We start from the raw sequence: 22348 nt of genomic DNA, 5'->3' as shown, positions 1-22348 counted from the left end.
GGCTAAAATCTGAGGACGACAGTTTGAAGCCTGTCCAGGAAGGAAAGTCCTCGAGACTCTTACCTCCAATAAACAACTCAGAAAAAGCCAGAAAGTGGCATTGTGGCTCACTAAACAGAGTAACAAATATTGCTAGTGTGAGTTTTTATCATACCATCTTGTAAACCTGTTTATTAGTTTCTTACTAAATTCTGCTCTTTGCCTCTGGGTGGGTGGATTCTACTCCCAAGCATTTATCCAACAGAGAGGAAACACTTCACCCACAAAATAATTTACAATCATGTTTATCTAGGAGCAACTCAAATGATTAAAAATAAGGAAATGGAGACACCACAATATTGAAAGAATCAAGAAACTGAACTACTGCTGTATAATGTGTCTGCTTGTCAAAAGTGGGGTGTTGTTCAACTGAAGCCAGAGTCAGATGAGTCCACACAATTTGTTTTTTTTTTCATTTTTTATTTTTTATTTTTTTTTACTCATAGTACATCTCTTTTAATGCTGAATGCCTAAGTTCCATTTATTTATTTATTTATTTATTTATTTATTTATTTTTCTTTTTTTTATTGTAATTAGTAAAAGGGTTACATGATATTTGCCAGATAGAAGGTGCATTAATTCACATACATTGATACCCTTTCACATGGAGTCCACACAATTTGATATCAGGAAAATGAAGCTCACGAACTGACAACACTAATCTATCATGGTGATAAAAATCAAAATAGTGTCTCCCTGTGACAACTAACAAGAAAGGCAGCTTCTAAAGGGAGAGGACTGCTCTGGATCTTCTCTTAGGAAATAGATTCACAGATGATTGTTTTTAACCAGAATTCATTGGATTCAAACCTCAGGTAATTACCTCGGAGTAATTTTCACATCAATAAACTACTAATAATGTAATGCAAAAATTATGGAAGGTGGGGAAAAGAAGCAAAATCTGTACAAAAAAATAAACTGTAAATGTGGAAAAAATAAAATACTATTAATGCGTGTACAGTGTCATTTGGTTTGTATTGGGATTAAAAACAGCATGATTGCAAGAATGACTAAACCAAGTGATTAAAGTAGATGATTCATCTTAATTTGGCATAGCCAAATGACAAGAAATTAAAGTAGAATTCAGACAGACTGTAGCAACAACCTGACATAGTCCTGTATGTAGAACATAACTCTGTCCTGCCCCAGGCACATGACTATCCCAGAACATTTTTATACCTGATACATTTGTATATCTTGCTTCATCATTACTATGTCTTAGGCTTATCTTCTTTTTCATTACTTACTGTTCGCATGAATTAAGTACTTCTGTAATAAATGAGGTCCAAGCTAAGATATCAACAATCTCAAGGGCTCCAATGGTTTTGTATACTAGTAGTTTGCTTCCAAATTGATCTGAGACAAAGATTAGTAATTGTACCTACACAAAAACTATGCCATGCATTTCTTCATGTGTCTATAGGCCATTTTTGTTTCTTCTTCAGAGGAGACTGTCTTTAAGTCTTTGGCCTGTCTTTTAATGGGATGGTGGTTTCTTTGGAGATTAGTTTTGTAATGATTCAACTTTTTGAGCTGCTGATATATTTTAGATATGAGGCCTTTGTCCATTGTATGGTTAGTGAAGATCTTCTCCCATTCTGTAGGCTTCCTAATTAATTTACTAGCTATGTCCTTTGCCCTACAGAAGCTCTGCAATTTAATGCAGTCCCACTTATCCAGCCTTTCTCTGATTTGTTGTGTTTCTTGGTCCTTATTGAGAAAGTTTCGACATCTTCTATGATGTTCTTTGTCTAAGCGGAGTATTTTATTCTTCCTCCTGCAACTTCAGTGTTTCTGCTTTTAATTCAGCGTGGGGCTTCATCCAGTACAGCGGAGACTGAACTACCACTGACATTGCTCTATCTACTAAGATTTGTTCTGTGGAAACCTGGTCATTTATTCTACCACAAGTAACTTCAACATATGTGGTTTTACTTCTTGGCGGTTTTCATCCGTGTAATGGATACAGGAAATTGCGGTTGAACCTCCCACGGCATTGCTCTTTCTGCTATGAACCTTCTTGTCTAAGCGGGGTATTTCATTCTTCCGCATTCAATCTCACTGTACCTGCTTTTATTTCCTCGTGATCTCTGAGCAAGTACAGCGGAGACTGTACATCCACCGATACCGCTCTATCTGCCAAGAGGTGTTCGCTTTGTCTAAGCGGAGTGTTTTACTCTTCCTCCTGCAACTTCAGTGTATCTGCTTTTAATTCAGCGTGGGGCTTCATCCAGTACAGCAGAGACTGAACTACCACTGACATTGCTCTATCTACTAAGATTTGTTCTGTGGAAACCTGGTCATTTATTCTACCACAAGCAACTTCAACGTATGTGTCTCCTATTCCTTCTTGTAAAGTTTTCAGTGTATCTTCTTTTACCTCGAGGTCTTTGATCCATTTGGAGTTAATTCTAGTGCAGGGTCACAAAGAAGGATCCAACTTTAGTTTTCTGCAGGTGCTTAACCAGTTCTGCCAGCACTACTTGTTGAAGAGGCTGTCTTTCTTCCACTCTATTTTTTTGGCTCCCTTGTCAAAGATTACATGGCCATAGGTCTGTGGGTTAATATCTGGGTCCTCAGTTCTATTCCATTGGTCTTCAGACCTGTTCTTGTGCCAGTACCAAGCTGTTTTGGTCACTATAGCTCTGTAATAGAGTCTAAAGCTTGGTATTGAAATTCCTCCTGCGCTATTCTTTCTGCTAAGAAGTGTTTTTGCTATACAGGTTCTTTTATTATTCCATATGAAATTTTGGATTGCCTCTTCTATTTCTTTAAAGAATGACATTGGGATATTGATGGGTATTGCGTTGAATTTGTAGATAGTTCTTGACAAGATTGTCATTTTCACGATGTTGATTCTTCCAATCCAGGAGCATGGGAGGTTTTTCCATTTCCTCAGTTCTGCTTTAATTTCCTTTTTCAGGGTTTATAGTTTTCATCAAAAAGGTCCTTTACATTCTTAGTTAAGATAATTCCTAGGTACTTTATTTTCTTTGAGGTTATTGCAAAAGGAGTTGCTTTCCTGGTTGTTGCCTCGTTCCTCTCACTGTTGGCATAGAGGAAGGCAGTTGATTTTTGAGGGTTAATTTTATACCCTGCTACCTTTCCAAAGTTTTGAATCAGCTCAAGCAGCTTGGGAGTGGAATCTATAGGGTTCTTTAAATACAGCATCGTGTCATCTGCAAAGAGGGAAAGTTTCACTTCCCTATTTGGTTCCCCTTTATGCTTGCTTCTTGCCTTATTGCTCTGGCTAGGAATTCTAATACTATGTTAAAGAGGAGTGGAGAGAGTGGGCATCCTTGTCTGAGTCTCTGGTGAATATAATGTAACCCTTCTATTAATCACAATAAAAAAATTATAAAAATTATGCCATGCACAATATGTTTAGAGGTTGGATTTTGTAATGCTTTAGTCTTCTGTGAAGTTTTTCATAAAGCTCTTAAGAAATGATTATTTGAATTTGGTCTGTTTAATTTGGACCCAATTTTTCACTCTTCCTTAGTTCACCTGTGTGTCAATCTTGATAATAATAGAGATTTTTGTTTTGTTGGGGGTTTTTCTCCATCAAGCTACTTTGGAGAATTTCATTCCAATTGATGTGAAAACAAATTCTCTGGATTCTTTGGCAAGAAAACAAAACAAAAAGCTAGCCTTCTTCATGTGAATATGAAGAGCACCATTATGTCTTATTTTCTCATTTGCTGGATCACGAAGTTAGAGTGACACTGAATCATGACAGCGGATCACCACATGCACTTCTTTTTAATACTCTTGTATGCTGTGTAATGAACTGTAAACTATCATCATCTTGAAATGGCATTATGTTTCCAAAATATGACAGAGTAATAATATAGAAATGCTGAATTTTGTTGTTTTAAGATCTGCCATGTGGAGTAAGTGGTATCACTCACTAACACCAACTTCTAACACGATTTACTTTTATTCATTTTCCACTTCATTTTATAAGAGAACGTTCCCATATTGGCTTTCAATGAAGCCTGTGATATAACCCACTTCTCTTTTTAATATGAAGGAATAGGCAAATGCTGAGTTTTCCTGTCAACCTCCTGTAAGTTCTCTAATTGCTGCATTGTGTCTGTATAATTAGTCTAGAAAAAAAATATCTTACTTCAAGGTGCTTTTGATATAGCTGAGAACAATAATGCATACATAAGAAGGAGTAAGTTGGAAATGCAAAGCAGTCTGTGGTTACATGCCAAATATTCCATTCCTCAGTGATTCGAGCCTGGTGAGAAATCTGGGGAAACTTGTGATATCTAAATGGTTGCCACTAGCACTGTGTAACTAAAATGAATAAAAAAAGAACTAAAATTTAAAATTTGGTTACTCAGCTGTCACATAGCCACCTTTCAAGTGCCCAGTTGTCTTCTGTGGTGTGTTTTTTTGTTGTAGTAGACAGAATGTAGATAGATAGATAGATAGATAGATAGATAGATAGATAGATAGATAGATAGATATGCATATATATATATATATAGCTACAGCTATATATAATACATTTTCCCTGTTTCCCTGAAACAGACTCTTGAACTGTGCTATCTGGGTTGTCCATTCACTAGATGTCTTTTTTGAGTATGTCCTTCTTCACAAATAATGGTAGCCTACACACACACACACACACACACACACACACACACACACACACACAATCTTTATCCTGATACTCTGTATTGTTGACATATGGCAGAAATCTCATTGTTCTGCTCCAGTGCTCTAGTTTTACGTGGTCCTTACCAGTGTTGGAGAAATGAAATGTAGAGATTGTTGGATAAGTATAGAGTTCCAACTTCTTTGGTCCTGTGACCACCAGAGAGAAAGAAAATGCAATTCTTCAACAATGTGTATTTATCATGAGCTGATTCCTGCTGATGCTTGGTTTTGTGCTAGGCACTGGAAGACAATAATGCAAGGAGTTTAGAGTACAGCTTCATAGAAAGAGAGTTATACAGAAGTACACAAAGGTGCAATGAGCCCATATAAGAGGAACATTATTCATAGCTTCGAAGTCAAGGAGAATGTCCAAGAATGAATAAAGCGTACACTCTAAAGGGATTTGTAGATCTTATGAACAGAGTAGGAGAGAGTAGAACTGAGAGCAGAGTGAAAAGGAAAACATTTCTAGCAATTATTGAGGGAGGAGGAAATGTAAAATCAGGAGTAAAAATGAGGAATTGGAATAAGAGAAATAAGAGCAAATGTACTTCATGCAGAAAGTAAACTCAATTATAGATTAAATTGACTTTCTCTTAAAACTGGAGGTATCCAACTTCTTTTTTGTTTTCTTTAATTTTACAATATAATTTCCAAAGATAACATCCTACTTAGTATTTTTTCTGGATAGGTACATACCCATGTACCATTGGACAGAGTGGTGAGAAAAATGAAAAATAGATGAAGGACAATATCCAGGAAATTTAGACTCAATTCTTTCGTTCATGTTAGACTTTTGCTATTGTTGTTCTAAGCCTCTGCCATTGAAATTTCATTGTATCATACTGTTCAGTTGCAAAGTGTATGTCAGTGCTAGAATAGAAATAAATCAGTTACTAGAGGAAGTACTTAGAAGTATAGTATTGTAAATAACTGAGTACTTAGAAAATTTTAACTCGACACAAGACCTAAATGCAATTACTTTACTGCACATGTTAATTGAGTCATTTTGAAATTCTAAACATATGACAAAAACACTTAAATGTTCCATTCAGTCATACTAGCACACCTAAAAATTGTGAATTTGACTGTATGTACACCTAACTCAATAAATATTCTTCCACCACCTGTTTAGAGACATGTGATTTTCATCAATACACAAATATCTGCACATGCAATTTAGAGTATTTTTATCATAATGGAGTTTGAACCCCAGATCTTTTCATTTTTTTCTTTCTTTAATATATTTTTATTGTAATTAATAGAAGAGTTACATTATATTCGCCAGATAGAAGGTACATTACTTCACAAACATTGCTACCCCTTCTCATGTTTTTGTCCCCATTTCCCTTCCTCCCTCCACTCCCTCCCCTCATCTTATTTTCCCCCTTCCCTATCCTATTTCAAATAAACAAATAAACATATATACAATATATCAGATAACAAGGTAAGATACTGTAACAACAGATAACCAAGAGACAACAAAAGAGATGAAAAATAACCCAGGATCTTTGTTGCTATGAAAATTATGAAACCATACTCACAGAACCTCAAGGAGCTTTTCTGGTCAACTAGCACTCTATTGCTTATAACACAGCTCAACTTCCAGCTTTCTGCTGGTTATTTAGAGGTAAGAATCCCACAGTCTTTTCTACTTGGTCTTCTTTGAGCTATGATCCTCAGATCTTAGCCTCCTGAGTAACTAGGATTACAGGCTGGTTCCTTTAGTTACTTTCTAGTAGGTTTTGTATTTGTGCCCAGGCTGGCCTAGATCACAATCCTTTTATGATTCACATGTAGCTGAGAAGACAGGCAAGCACCACTACATTCAACATTTTTTATGGTTGAAATGGGGTTTCAGTCAATAAAATATTTTGCCTCTGCTGACCCCGAATCATGACTCTTCAGATCTCTAGCTTCTGATTAATGAGAATTGCAGGCATGAGCTACTGCACCCAGTCACCACTTAGAGACTTTTAGTTTTTCCTCTCTGTATGGCTTTTTCATTCCTCCTTCTGTATTTTCTCCAGTCTTGTTTTCTCCCCTCAAAAATAAGTAGTGTGATATATTATTTCATTTCTGTATTTTTCTGTAAGCATTTCTAATGATATCATAACAGGCAACCATATGTATCCATGCATCTGTATAATTTTGCTTATTGGTGCCTTTAACAGTAGAATTCTCTGTGCCTTGATTTTTCCTCATTCTGAAAATACATCACCAGATTGCTTCTGTGGTAGTTTATATAACTCGCAGAGATTCCTTTTAAAGGCTAAATAGTGTTTCATAGCAGGAATGGTTTATCATTCTCTAATTGGTGATCATTATTAGCACTGGTTCTAATTTGGTTGGTGCTACCATAAACAATGACATATTGGATGCCTGTCCATTAACCTAAAATTCTTATTTTTCTGAGATTCAATCCTGGAAATGGAATTGCTGGGACAAGTCATCCATATTTTTTTAATTTGCTTTGATGTAGGTTTTGAAAATGGCTATATAACCTTTTTCAATTTCCATCCACAATGTATGAGAATATACTTTTCCATGCATGCCCGCCAGCAGAAGATATTCAATGTTGTCAAACAAATAGATAGGAGGCCATAGCCCACTGTTATATTTTATTTCATACTCATATCACAACTAATGAATCTGGGGACAATTGGAAATGAATATTGGTTCCATCTTGAAATGCCTCTTTAGATACTTGATCTGTCTTTCTTGTTTTCTTCTACCTAAGAAATGTGCTTATATTTATAAATATTCCTTCTCTGTGCCTGTGTTCTAACATTAGGCCTTCTTTGTCCATCTTCTGTTGTTTGTGAATGGTATCTCTTGGTAAAACAAATCTGTTTAGAAATATGTTCTGTTTAAAGGAAGTATAAATCTCTGCATATCATTTCTGGATTTTATGGAATGGCTAAAAGCCCTTCCCATATATGTGCCTTATAAACTCTTTCAGCTGTTTTTGCAAGGATTTTATCATTTATGTAAAACAACTGGGTCCAACTTGAAACTTATTTACCATAAGAAAAAGAGATTAAGGGCTTGGGAAAGCAGTGTCAAGGTGCTTGACTGGAGAGAAACCCTGATCACTAGCACTGCAAAACAGAAGAGGCAACAGCGATATTCACAAGACACTATGTTGGAAATAAACCTTACAACTTGAGGTGGGGAGAGTTGTGGGGAGGGGGGAGGGGGAGCAAAAGGAGGGAGGGGTAACAATCTTCAACAAGCAATGTACTCATTTCCTTACTTATGTAACTGCAACCCTCTGTACATCACCTTTATAACAAAATTAAATTAAAATTGTAAAAGAGGAGGAAAAAGGAAGGGAGGGACAGAGGGAGGAGAGAGGGAGGGCAGGAAGGAAGGATGGAAGGAAGGAAGGAAGGAAGGAAGAGAGGGAGGGAGGGAGGGAGGGAGGGAGGGAGGGAAAGAAGGAGGGAGGAATTTTATAGCTTTCAACATTCATTGACATGCTATGGGCATTTACTCTGTTAATTTTTATACAAAATGCTATTATTGTAAAATGCTAGAACTAGTTAATATCAGTAGCAACTAGTCATAGTGCTAATTAAATGTAGATCAGATAAAATGTAACATTATTTTGATAAGACTTTTTTTAGTTTTGTATTGCATATTTGTTTAATAGCTTTTCTGGGGGGGGGTGTGCGCGCGTGCGTGTGCGCACACGCACACTTTGGTACTGTGTCTTGAACTCAGGATTTCTTACATACTATGGTGTTATACCATTTGAATTACACTTCAGCTTGGGTTTTGCTGATTATTTTGGGAATGGAGTCTTGAGGAGTTTTCTGCTCAGGCTGGCTTAAAACTGAAGTCTTCCAGATCTTATCTTCCTGAGTAGCTAGACTTATAGGTATGAGCTACCAGCTCCTGATTTATAAACTTTTATGTTTAGGGCTTTATTTTTGTATGTGTGCCCATCTTGGGGCTTGAACTCAGAGCCTGAGAGCTGTCCCTGAGCTTTTTAACTGAGCTTTTTAAGGCTAGGACTCTACCAGTTGAGTTACAACACCACTTCTGCCTTTCTGGTGATTAACTGAAGATAAGAGTTTCATAGATTTTTCTGCCCAAGCTGCCTTTAAACCCTGATCCTCAGATCTCAGCTCCTAAGTAGCTAAGATTACAAGCATGAGCCTGTCTGTAACCAAAAGTTTTAATTGTGAACACTTTAATAACACCCTTTTGTGGTGCTATGCACTAAGTTTGGAGCACAACTTTTTAGGTAACTTGTTAGATTCCCTTAAAGAAAAGTTTCTACACTAAATGAAACTTGCTAAAATTTGCATTGGATAGATGATCAAAGTCTATTTTTAATTGAACAAAATGTTAGTAGACACTCTTACATTTTCTGAAGTTTTATTAAAATTATTCCTTGAAAACAAGATGCTTTGTTTATAAAATTGAAATACCTCAGAGGCAGAAAGATGATTATATGTCACCATAACTTGATAAGTAAGTTATCATAGAAACTTGATCAAGCATCACCTCGAGAAATCAGCTCTGTATTGTAAAGGGCTAGTATACCTGTTGCCCAAATGACTTCCATCTTGATTTCTCAACACATTTGTTTTATAGACTCATAAGAAGGAAACTGATTTACATTGTTTCTTAAGGGAGATAAGGAAACAATACCATCTCTTTGCTTATGTGCTGTGCAAATTAACTTAGCAGCCAGCATTAGCAGTTAAATATTAGTGTTTTTTTCAGTATATACACTTCCATTGTCACATATCTACATTGAATATTTTGATAGTACTGTATTTACCCACCCTTTTGTTCTCCATTGGTCTTGTCTTCTTCCTCTTGATCTCTTTTCTCCCAGCAATACATGTTTCTACATCTAGTATGCATTTTGTTGAACTATGAATTAGTTGTTCCAAGGGCTTACACAATCACGAACAGACCCTGTGTATACCATACAATAGACAATATGTTTGTGTAGATATGCACAGGGCATTGTGTATGTTTGCAAATGGGTTTCTCGTTTAATTTTGTTTTTGCCAGTTCTGAGCTTGAGCTCAGGGCCTAAGCACTGTCCTTGGACTTTCTCAAGGCTACAAAGCCCTTGGACTTTCCCTACCACTTGAACCTCAGCACCTCTTCTGGCTTTTTTCTAGGTATGTGGTACCGAGGAATCAAACCTGGCTCTTCAGGCATGTTAGACAAGCACTCTACCACTAGGCCAAACTCCTGGCCCCTCATTTAATTTTTTGAGAGATCTAACCATGTTGGATTGGTTTAGAACAATTCCCAGTATTTTCTCAAATGTGCAAGCTTCGGTCTCTGTGTCACGTCTTTTTCTCTACCATACACAACTCCAGCTATTCTTCTTTGGATATAGGCTTGTTTTCCTTTTGAATTTTTGCATGTATATCCTGTCCCCTGTAGCAAGATAACCCCATTGATCACTTGCCCTTTCCTTGGGGTAATGCGCAGGTCACCGTAGGAGAAATTATTTCTCATTTTGATTCTCTGAATCATTGAGGGGAAAAATGACCACAATGCCTTGGTGTTAAATACTAAGTTGACATGAGTTCAATACCAGCAAAGCAGTCCGTCTGCAGACCAAGGGGGATTACCACACATGATTACAATGCGGTGGAGTTGCAAGTCTCAGCACACTGGGATACATCCGTGGGTGATTCATTCTCGTAAACAGCCAATCACAGTTGCCAACATCAGCAGTCACGGAGAAAAAGCAATAGAAGAGTTCATCAGCCACCAATTTAGTGTTGCCTTAACCCCCGGGGGGGTTAGACCATGATGTGGGCTTTGTGGATTTCCTCCAACCTTTGGCACTTATTGGCAAAATAATAATAATAATAATAATAATAATAATAATAATAATTTTCCTTCTCAGAAACTTTCTGATGACATGAGCTCTGTATTTGGCCTGAGGCATTCCAAGCACACTGGAACAGTGTCATCCTTGATCTTACATTTATGAACGTTTTTCTTTCAATGCGTTTGATTTTTTTTTGAGAAATTGGAGATGCCTTTGTTTGCACCCTCACAGTCTTTTGGGACTTACTTAGATCTGATTAAGGACAGTTTTATTTTTTCTGTTTGATTTATGATTTTCCCATTAACATTGTACCGTTTCCCTGAAATGGATTCAGTTGTTCTAGTCATGAAGACTCCGTTTGGCAAATTATCCTGGGATTTGTCAGTTGTGCTAGTTCTAGAAGGTCACATGTCCAGTCTCCCATCAGCCAGAGCATACAGGGTTCATAAAATCTCTTTGTAAGTCATGCCAAAATTGTTCAACACCTGTTTAGTTCCAGACTCAAAGAATGGCAGATGTCTGTCTTCTTGTACAAACTCCCTGATTAAGAGACAGACATCAGACCATATAAGTGAATGGCAACAAATATCTAAGAAAGGAAAGCAGGAATCCTTGAGATCCACAGCTCTCTGTCAGCCAAGCCTTCCACAAACTCAGTTTCTTTGCTGCCTTTCCAAGAGGTTCTGCTGATTTGTTCTCTTATCAAGTCTGCCAGAGAGAGTTAACTGACAATCTTAGATTCTTGCATAATTACTGGAACTCCAACTCTACCAACCTCCTGTCTTGCAAAACCCATAGCCATTTGTCTCAAGAGCAAGTGGTCAGTAGGAAGGGAACCGTGTTGTTTCTCTGTTCCCTTAATGCTTTCAGAAAGTTTTTAAAAAAGGAAAATGTAGTGGGTGCTGGTGGCTCACATCTGTAATCCTAGCAACTTAGGAGGCTGAGATCTGAGGATTGCAGTTCAAAGCCAGCTCAGACACAGAAAATCCAGAAAGTCCATGAGATGCTTATCACTAATTAACTGATTAACCACTAGAAAACCAGAAGTGGCACTGTGGCTCAAGTGGTAGAGTGCTAGTCTTGAGCTAAAGAACTCAAGGACAGCACCCAGGCCCAGAGTTCAAGCCCTAAGACAAACAAAAAAAGGAGGAAGAGGAGGAGGAGGAGGAGGAGGAGGAGGAGAAGGAAGAGGAAGAGGAGAAGGAGGAGGAAGAGGAGGAGGAGGAGGAGGAAGAGGAGGAGGAGGAGGAGGAGGAGGAGGAGGAGGAGGAGGAGGAGGAGGAAAAAAAAGAAAAAAGAAAAATGTAATAGTCCATTAACTACCATTGCCCAAAGACAGGCAAAAGATAAGATGTAGAGACAGGCATATCTCCTTTATTCAAAGTTAAAAGAAACTATTTTAAAAGTCAGTATTGAGCCAGGAGTGGTAGCTCAGACCTATAATCCTAGCTACTCAGGAGGCTGAGATCTGAGGATCTCAGTTCAAAGCCAGCCCAGGTACTAAAGATCATGAGACTTTTATGTCCAATTAACCACTAGAAAACCGGGAGTGGCACTGTGGCTCAAAGGGTAGGGCGGTAGCCTTGAGCTGAAGAGCTCAGGGACAGTGCCCAGGCCCGGATACCAAGCCATATGACCGACAAAAAAAATGTCAATATTGGCTGGGTACTGGTGACTTATACGTATATTTCGAGTTACTCAGGAGGCTGAGCTCTGAGGATCGTGGTTCAAAGACAGCCAGGGCAGGAAAGTCCATGACATTCTTACTTCCAATTAACCACCAGAAATGATGCTATGGATCAAGTGGAGCATGCCAGTCTTAAGCAAAAGAGCTCATGGTCAGTGCCCCGGCCCCTGGTTCAAGCCCCATGACTGATAAAAACGTCAGTATTGATTTCTGTCAAACATATTCATATCTCCTTTATGAAAGCATGTGGCCTGTGATATCTCTCTCAGAACACAACAGTTCAAAATTCAACCTGATGCCAGTAAGATATGGTAAAGTTACAATCAAGGCAGCAAGAAGCAAAGCCATATAGATTTGAGCACTTAAGTTGGACTTGATCATGATTGATTGTGCAGCACAAGTTCAGAAGAAATGATTAATGCTATTAAATTATTAATTTTCCCAGAGTGGAAGAGGCCACCACCTGGATCCTCATGTCATAAATATTAAAGCCATTTCAACCCAGAAACTAAGTAGGCAATGAATTATGAGAACCACTATAGATCGATTCTAGGTTAATCATAACTCTACGCCTACATGTCACAATTATTTTATTTCCCACTGACCATTAGTTAAAATCATGAAAGAAGTTAGAAGCTCAGTTTACAAGATTAGGATTTATTTCTCACGCATTCTTCACAAAGCTTTTAATTTTTATTTGGAAAGCAAAGACAATAGATTTTTGTCTCTCAGATTTATTTCCATTGTTGAAAATAATCTTGAGCAATCAGGAATGCTCAAATACTGATGGCCAGAAAATTAACAAGTCTCAGGAATTCACAACCATCAAAACTATTTGTGCCAATGGTTTTGACATATAGCAGCCTTTCCTCTTAAAAATGCAATTCTTTCATTTTAGGAGTGTGATCGCATAGCATTCAAGAAAGTTGAATTCTTTTGTGTGGGTCTTGCCACATACTGTGCTGAATTTTGTTTGCTTACAGATGTGCTGTTTCTTAACAAGACAGAGCATGTCTTAAAGGCAAATCTCCCTATGCACATATGTGGCACACAGTTTAGCTTTAATATGGACTGTGCCTCCCAGAAACTTGGCATTAATGTCAAAAGAGCCTAGGAGATGGCCTTGAGCTGCAGGGCCAAAGAAACTCTAATCACTGATAACTGATGGGATGTACAGAAAATTATTTTACCTCAGCAATGGTGTGCTGTCATAATATCAGCACAATATTTCTTACCACAAAATGTTATACAAAACAATAAAATTTGTGGGAAAAGGCTTCTTTTTGAACTCAGGATTTCTCCCTTGCTAAGCAGATTCTTGCAGCACTTTTTGTTCCTATAGTTATTACTTATACTATATAGGATCTGCCTCTTGTTTTGTTTTGTTTTGTTTTATTTTGCACAGGCCAGCCTGGGTGATGATCCTCCTGTTTATGCTTTCTGAAGTTTTTGCTTTGTTTTGTTTTGCTTTTTTGTTAACCTTGAGAAAGCCCAAGAACAGTGCCCAAACTCTGAGTTCAAGCTCCAGGATTAGCAAAAAATAAAAATAAAAAAAATAAAAGAGTTCTAGCCAACTGAGGAAGCTGAGATTTGAGGGTTGAGGATTGAAGCCTACCTAGGCAAAATCCGTGAGACTTCTTATTTCTAATAAACCAACTAAAAACTGGAAAAAGAGCTATAGCTCAAGTGATAGAGCACTAGCCTTGAGCCAAAAAGCTCCCGAGCAGCCTCAAGACCCTAATAACAACAAAAAAAATCAAGATATTTTATCTGTTATTTATTATATAAAGAATACAGACAGGCATAAAATATTCTTCTTTTGCTCTTTTGGTGTAAAGGCCATCTTTCCACAATTGTTCTTAACTGATTTTTTAACAATTTTTTAAATAAATGACTGTTGTCTTCTATAAGCGTTAGGTTTCCAAATGTGCACTTAGGAAAATTGCTCAATTACAGATTCATAAAATGGGGCTGGGTACAATAGCACATGCCTGTAATTTGAACTACTCTGAAAATGGACACTGAGTAGATCACAGGCAAAAAGCTAGTGAGACTCTCTCAATAAGTCAGATGGTGTGCTATATGCCATTAAATCCTAGCTACATAGGAGGAATAAAAAGGAGGATCCCAGTCCAAGGCCAATCCTTACCAAACGCAGAAGACCTTACCTGAAAAATAACTGAAGAAAAAGAGCTGAAAGGATGGTTCGAGTGGTAGAAATTCACAACTAATTAGCTGCCTAACAAGTATGATTCCCTGAGTTCAAACCTTAGTGCAACACCCAAACCCACATACACACCCACCCCCCCCACACACACCATGTAAAAAAAACATAGTTTCCCATTCAGACCAAGATTGTAGAATAATATATAGGGATAACTGTTTGTAACATGTTCTTCTGCAGTTATTATGATAGTAACTAACAAGGAAAGATGCTTTTGAAAGCAATTGGATATCCAGTGCAAGGCTGGGAGCCCCTGTGATAGAAATAGCTCAGGGGAGCTGAGCTATGGCACAGTCTCAAACGCAATGAGGAATAAAGGTGTGATATACTCTCCCACCTTTCACTTTGTACAGCAAGAAATGCAAATATTTGAGAAAGTAACTTTGAAAGTTTGCGTTTCTTCTGCAGACAGTTGGAAATTTTCAAAGTGCATTAGGTTAGCAGCGTGCGCATGAACAAGAAATGGTCTCCACAGAGTATCTATATTTAATCAGCTAGGCAGAGCTTAAATATTTGGGATTTTCTTGTACAACTGTTTCAGCTACCTGGATATTTGCGTACACAGGTCCTGATTCCTCTTGATGAAAATTACTTTTCCTTTTCTTGAAACCACTTTAAAGAGAAGCTATTGTATGATACTTACTCTAATACACTTTGGGCTACAGTGATTTAATGTTTGTCTTTTAGTTCTACTACCACATTGTAAACAAGTAGAGAACAGGGTATCAGGACTTACCTTTATATCTTTCATATTTAGCTTTGGGATATTAGAAGAAATGTATAAAGATTGTTAGTTTAGTAAGACTGAACATACAGAAATTGTAGGGGAATAAGGTAAAAAATGAACCAAAAGTAACTCCCTGTGTTTTCTCAGAAGGGAAAAAAGTGTATCAGGCCATTTGATTCTCAAGAACTGTTACAAATACAGAAGTACTTTGTATTGCTACTAATACACAATATTGTTTTGCTGTTGATTGCTGTTAACTATGTCTATCTGTCACCACAGCAGCTCTATCTCTGCTTTCAGAACTAAAGGTGGATAGCATTGAAATATGGTCCTCATTTTGCATGATTTTCTTCCTTACATGACATAGCCAGATTCACTTTGACCTCTACTTAATCTAAGATGGAATCCACTGGTAAATAAATCAGTGAAATGGCCTGCCTTAGCCTCTCTAAATATAACCTCAACAACAAGGACTAGTTGAAAACTTTTTGAGAAATATTCATCACGTAATCAGATAAGTTGAAACTTTTCCTAGACCAACCCTTCAATTATTATTATTCTCAGGAAAAGTGGCATTACACTTAACCAATGAGTATTTTCTGGATATTTTTAATTTGCTGGCTAAAATTTATCTAAAAGACAGTAATTATATGTTCTAGTTGATGAAAAAAAGCCAGCGACATTTTAAAAAGCTAAAATACCTTGAGTGTCTAGGTAACATTTCATTGGCATTGCCACAAGCTATAATCATGCTGGCTTTACTGCTTCCCTCTTTAAAAATTCATTCATCAGGCTTCATAAGAATAAATTGCCAGAAACAATGTATATAATGGCAATGATCGTGTTACCATACATTTAAATAGATCTCCACAGTTCACAAAGCAGTAACAATCATGCTAGAACACTTTTCTTACCACAAAGCCATATGCCCCCTATTGGAGCAATCCCTGGAGGACTGGGGGGACAACCTTGAGACGGTTGAGGAGGTCAGAAATGGCAGTTTGAATAAACCAGAAGAGCAATAACTAAAGCTGGTTACTAGATGATACTTCAAAGTCAATCCTATTTATCTCTTGCTTTAGGATGAGACCCACCCGGAAGACGGTGCTGAGTGCATAGAATCAGTTTAAAGATCAGATGAATACTCAGTGCAGAAGAGTCGTAATCAACTATTCCTCTCTCTCTCCCTCTCCTGACACTAGCAGTCCAGGAATCTGTCCATTATTATCATTTTGTTGTGCTTCATCTAGATAAAAGGAGTCTGTATTCCTTATGTATTATAGCCACTTTTCTCATTATCAACTGTGTTCACAAAGTGGTATAGGCAATGTATCAGCATTTCCAAAGGCGAAGTCTTGGGTCTTGAATATCAAACATCCAATGCAGTAACTTCTCAATTGGGTCTTGAATCTCGGTTTCCAATATCAAAGTCCCCCCATAATGAAGACAGGCGTGGTGGCTACAGAATAGAAAACATTTATTGAATAGGAAATGAATGGAATACTGTCTTCAGAAAGAGTGCTTTCATCTCTGCTTCATGTTCTGGCTGGACTTCACCCTCCACAAAAGATGTTAGTTCTTCACTGAGCACCATGAAATAGAAGGGTTTGGGCTATGCATCATTTCCTATCAAGCTTTTGTTATCGAAACTTTATTAAATAGATGGAAGTTAAATATATCAAAAATTACTTTTTATTATCTTAATTTATTTGTATGTTTAAAAGTCTATTCTTAGCTGGGTGTGGTGGTTCATGCCCATAATCCTAGCTACTCTGGAGGCTGAGATCTGAGGATTGTGGTTCAAAGCCAGCCTGAGAACTAAAGTCTGTGAGATTGTTATCTCAAATTTAAGAGAACCAGAAGTGGTGCTGTGGCTCAAGGGGTAGGTGGTAGCCTTGAGCTGAAGAGCTCAGAGACAGTACCCAGGACCAGAGTTCAAGTCCCATGACTGACAAAAAAAATCCACTTTTTCTAATATCAGATATTCTTCCATATTCTTCTCATTTCATTTTAAAATATGAATTCTTTTTCATTGCAGTTCATTTGTTGTACTACAGGAATTTGTGTTTTACTATATGATAAACTGCTTTATTATTGTCCTATGTCAGTGTCAACTTTTTTTCATGTTTTCCATACTGATTGGAATAATAATGTTCATGTATATTATGTATACCTTTCATTAATGTGTACATTTTCCTTGTCATACTTATTTTCTTTTCTCAAAGGAGATAGAATGCAGTCAAGAATCCAATGTAGTGTGAGAAGTAATATACCTACTACCTGACAAATGTAACTATAACCTATCTATACATTACCCCAACAATAAAAAATAAAATAAAATAAAGAATCCAATGTGTAGCCTAAAACATTAAGAATGTTAAAAGAGGTGACACCGATAAAGATATATTCATAAACTGATTGGTTAAATGCCAACTCCTTTGTACAACTACATGAATATTTTGTATATGTAGATATATATAGAGAGAGAAAAGATGTCACAAATCTTGTAAAAGTATCTCCCAAAATAATGGCACAAAAATGTTACAGGGTTATAGTTTTCTTCATTACAATTTTCCTATTAACTCCAACTATGGGATATCCATAGTGCAGTTTCCTGCTTAATAACAAAGAAAAACATAAGACAGGAAATCCAGCTGGTCAGGAGCACTGTGTTTATGATGTTTCTTCATTATGAGTTGTGACTATCAGGAGATAGCCACAACTACACATAGGTTACAAGCAAGGGAATGATCCATATTGCGTCTGCATAGATCTACCAACCTTAGAAGACTTGCAGTCCAATGGAGTCAAAAATTCTTGTAACAACTCCAAAGACAGGGCCTCCAGAAGAGATGAGTCCCATTACAAGAATCAAAACTCAAAACTGGAAGACATGGGCTACCCCACACGTGGTTATAAATCTTCTTGTTCAAATGATACACTCACCAGATACATTGACTAAGAACAAACTCTCACGGAGAAGGTTACCTGCTGTATACATTCTAAGATTTTTGGCATGATTAAATACATGTGAATGCAACATTTCTCATCCTATGCGACTCAAATTTCCGACACTAAATCCTATCTTCTTCTTTTTTCCCCACACGTCCACAGGTAAAACATGGGAATTATGCCTTTGTGTGGGATTCAGCTGTGCTGGAATACGTGGCTATCAGTGACCCCGACTGCTCCTTCTATACCATCGGGAACACCGTCGCTGACCGGGGATATGGAATCGCACTGCAACATGGCAGTCCATACCGAGATGTCTTTTCCCAAAGGTAAGTTTATCAAGCTCCAGATAGGAAAAGAAGGTATCCAAGACAAAACACTTCATTCAACAAAATAATCTATTTAAAACAAAATAACATCATCTACCTTCATGGTTCTTTCTTTGCTTTGACGAGAGAAGCAGAATAAATAAGAAAATGGTGGTGGCAGTTGGCTGTCTCTTAAACTATTTTTTTTTCCTACCAAACCGTTGTAGTTGTATTCAAGTGCTATGTTTCCCATGACTACAGTGAAGAAGTATTTTTGTCTCTAACTTATCTTGCTCTCAGGAAATGTGATGTGCCAAAAAGTACAGGAGTGCTTGTAAATACTTTGAGAACTCAATTGGTCAAGTCTTGTCTCACAGTTTTTAGTAACTAAACATCTTAGAGTCAGGACGACTAAATTATCTTGAAGAACATTAAATATGTTCAATGTAGGACCAAGTTAAATTTCCAACATCCTGACAAGAATTAAAGTAAAGATATTTTGCTTGGCTAAAAAGTAAAGATATTTCCATGTCATTTTGCTTTCATATACATATATATGCATATGTATATATATATATATGTATGTAAATGTCATGGGACTTGAACTCTGCTTAGACATTGTCCTTGAACTTTCATACTCAGGGCTAGCATTCTTCCATATGAGCCACAACTCCAGTACTGGCTTTTTGTGGTTAATTTGAGGTAAGAGTCTCACAGACTTTTCTGCCTAGGCTTCAAACTATAATCCTCAGATCTTACCCTGCTTCATAGTTAGAATTATAGGCCTGAGCTTCCAGCACCCAGCTTTGTAATTATTTTTTTGTCTTTCTTGGCTTCTCCATTGTTTCATACAATAAGTAAACATAAGACAAAGAAAACATAGCCACCTTCTGTCTTTTTTCTTTATACTGGATTATAAAATTTATTTGATTCTCATAAGGAATGTAGAAAATAATCTTTTTCCTTAGAAGCACAGAGCTCTACTGCTTTTATTCCCCAATGAGAATGGGATATTATTTGAGTGTTTTTGTTGCCATTTCAAACAGGGGGAAAAGGTAACTTCATTAATTATCCACTTAGGGGTGCCCTGAACAGACAACTGGATTACACTTTGCACTTACTTGACTAAAAGGATCCCTAACAAAGTAGTTGTAAAAGAAGTTAAACAATTAATGGTTTTCCCCTAGCTCTGAGAGCAAAAGTGGCATTTTCAAGACACATATTGCTAAAGCAATATGAAAGTGCTCAGTTAAATATACAGGATATAAATACACATTGAAAAATTCTTAAGAAAAGGAGTAGAGAAAAGGTATAAAGATGTTGTTAAACTTGAGCCAGGAGAATTCTAGGGTAAATAAAATCTGATTGTGTAGACAGGTAAAACTAAAACACTCAAAAAAAATATAAAAGTCATAGAAATTAAACAATTGTGTGTGGTTCAAAGGGGGGAATTTTTATCACTGTGATTAAAATAAGTAGGGGGATATTGATGGAGAAACTTAAAATTCCTGTGAAATAGTTTTAGTATCTCTACTTCCTATGGTGCTAAACATGTGGTATATTCACTCACCACGACCCTGTGCATTGCATTTCATAAACTTAAAACCAACTGACACTTGGGCCCATCCTTAAGCATGACATGAGCACTGAAATCCAGGCTGGGGCTCATGGCAATATGCTGAGCCCTATACCAGCCCTGGGAGACTTTGAGGGTATCCATATCCTCAAGGCTTTGGGGGGTGATGTAGCTGAGAGGCAGTGACTGTTCTCAGAAGGATAGGATAGAAGAAGGCACTGGGCAGACTCTGAACATTAGAGCAATACTCAGCACTCCCAGAACCCAGGAGGCTGAAAGGAAAGAGACAGTTTGAGGGGCACAGACCTCTCATTTGGCCCCTTGGATTATGAAAGCTTTCTTTCATTCTAGGCACAATTAACCATGAGGTGACTTCAAAAAGCAGTGATTATTTTGTTGAAATCCCAACTCTAGTCTTTATTTCAAAGAACCTTTCAGCCAATAATTCAGTCAGCAGGATGAGGCTGAGAGCCCACAACTCCAACGCTAGATGCTTTCAAGAAGCAGGTCTGCTTCTTCTTAAACAATCCTACTGTTTCTAGATTTCAGTGAGTATGGTGTTTTTTTTAAGATAGTTATTACAGTGATGTAAATTATGTATGGCCAAGGAGTAAATTTTTAACAAAATATTTCAGAGTAGAGAATTGCAATACACACACACACACACACACACACACACACACACACACACTCCAGAGTAATTATAGACTTCTCTGGAAAATCATCTTAGTCTGTTTTAGTGAAATCATTTTTTTAAATTCAAAGAACCATTTTATTCCCCAGACATGGCCTCAAGACATGTTTGACTGCTTTAAAACTTCTGTCTACGTTCGAAGGGAAAATTTGATGCCACTGAGGAAAATCAAAGAAGATACTGCTTTTTGATAGACCTTTAATTATTGTAAGCATCAGGCCGTCAAGATATTCCTGTGATATATTCCAGATAGACTTCCATGATAATTGTGTAGAAAAAGGAAACAAGCATAGAATTTGAGATGACAGTAGGTCTTTGGCATGCATTTTGATATACTTTCTGATTTAAAACTTACTCCAAGAGGGAAAGTTAGGTTATCTGTGAAGAATCTAATCCTTGGTCAAAAATCCTTGGAGATCACTGGTCCAAGGTTTTGGCCTGGGATTCCATCTACAGCCTTGTTCTGCTAGTTATTTTCTTTTTTAAAAAAATCCAAATTTTTATTTTTAAAACTTACTAGTAGAAGAAATGTTTCAGAAGTAATTCTGTCGATAACGAACCAAGAGTATTAAAATAAGAAAATGTGCTCAAGGGAGTTATATAAACATTATTAGAACATTCATTTTCTAAAAAATTGTCATTGCTTTCTGGATAAAAGAAAGAAGTAGCATGAGAACAAATAGCATGTTTTACAATATGTTATTTAAAACAGACAGAAACTACACTACAGTTTATACTAGTAGTTAATATTCCTTGACAACCTACTAGGTTCCTTGTTATATCATAACCCTATCTAAATTAGATATTTAATGCTCAAAATAGACATGAAATACTAAGAGTAACCTCATTTTGCCTATGAGGAAACCAAATCACAAAAAAAAATATCTACACTTGCCATGTTTCCTAGTTACAAAGCTGACAAGTGATAAAGCCAGGTTTGTAACCCAGAGTGCCAAATTCTGTATAATCCTTGCTCATTCTGCCAGCATCTTCCACATGAACCAACACAGCAAACAGATAACTAGCATGCAGACTGTCCTCTTACCTGCTCAATTTCTTGCCTTCCCATGGAAGGAATAAAAATGCCCAAAGACATTTTAATGTTTAATGAAATATTCAGTTTCAATGAAACATAGTTGGGTTGAAGAAAGTTAAGCAGAAAAACTGAGTTTTCTGACAGGAAGGCAGATCCATCCCAAGTTGAAGCTGGCTGCTAAAAGCTGATCAGAAGTCAGCCATGAATGTGTTGAAAATGGAAAGTTGTGAGAAATGCTGTAGTGACTTCCCTCAGCTCATCTTCTTTTGCTATTAGTAGCTTAAGACTCTACTTAACCAAAGCTTTAATTCTCCCTTCATAGAAAGAATTTTAATTCATTATGAGTTTTTAATTGGTAGCATCCATAATTACCTCTTATCTCTCTCTTTCATAGTTATTTGAGCAGCTCCAATAAACTCACATTATAATTGACTATGCTGTCTACTTACATGTTGAGTGTTTGGTAATAGGAAATAGAATCTGGTGTTTCTGGATATGAATTATGACTAAGGTAAAAACTGAACAAAAAAAGTCCATATGAAATGAGTTCCGTAGGCTTAGATAATTCTAAGAGATGCCCCAGTGATTTATGTTTACTAAAACACAAACTTAAAACAAA

At 37.0% G+C, this 22348-nt stretch overlaps 1 protein-coding gene across 2 annotated transcripts in view; it reads left to right on the top strand.

Moving 5' to 3' along the window:
• Positions 1-22348, top strand: part of Grid2 (glutamate ionotropic receptor delta type subunit 2) — a 951510-nt gene that overhangs the window by 815173 nt on the left and 113989 nt on the right. For both annotated transcript variants that reach the window (XM_090356798.1, XM_090356797.1), the window contains exon 14: positions 18278-18444. In XM_090356798.1, the coding sequence (XP_090212924.1) occupies positions 18278-18444 (167 nt within the window). The remainder of the gene's footprint in view (positions 1-18277; positions 18445-22348) is intronic.

The sequence above is a fragment of the Megascapheus bottae genome, chromosome 23 (genome assembly GCF_031878675.1).
Source record: "Megascapheus bottae isolate mThoBot1 chromosome 23, mThoBot2.hap1, whole genome shotgun sequence".
In the NCBI taxonomy this organism is placed as follows: Eukaryota; Metazoa; Chordata; class Mammalia; order Rodentia; family Geomyidae; genus Megascapheus; species Megascapheus bottae.
The sequence above is the reverse complement of the archived record's forward strand: the minus strand, read 5'-3'. Positions and strand labels throughout refer to the sequence as shown.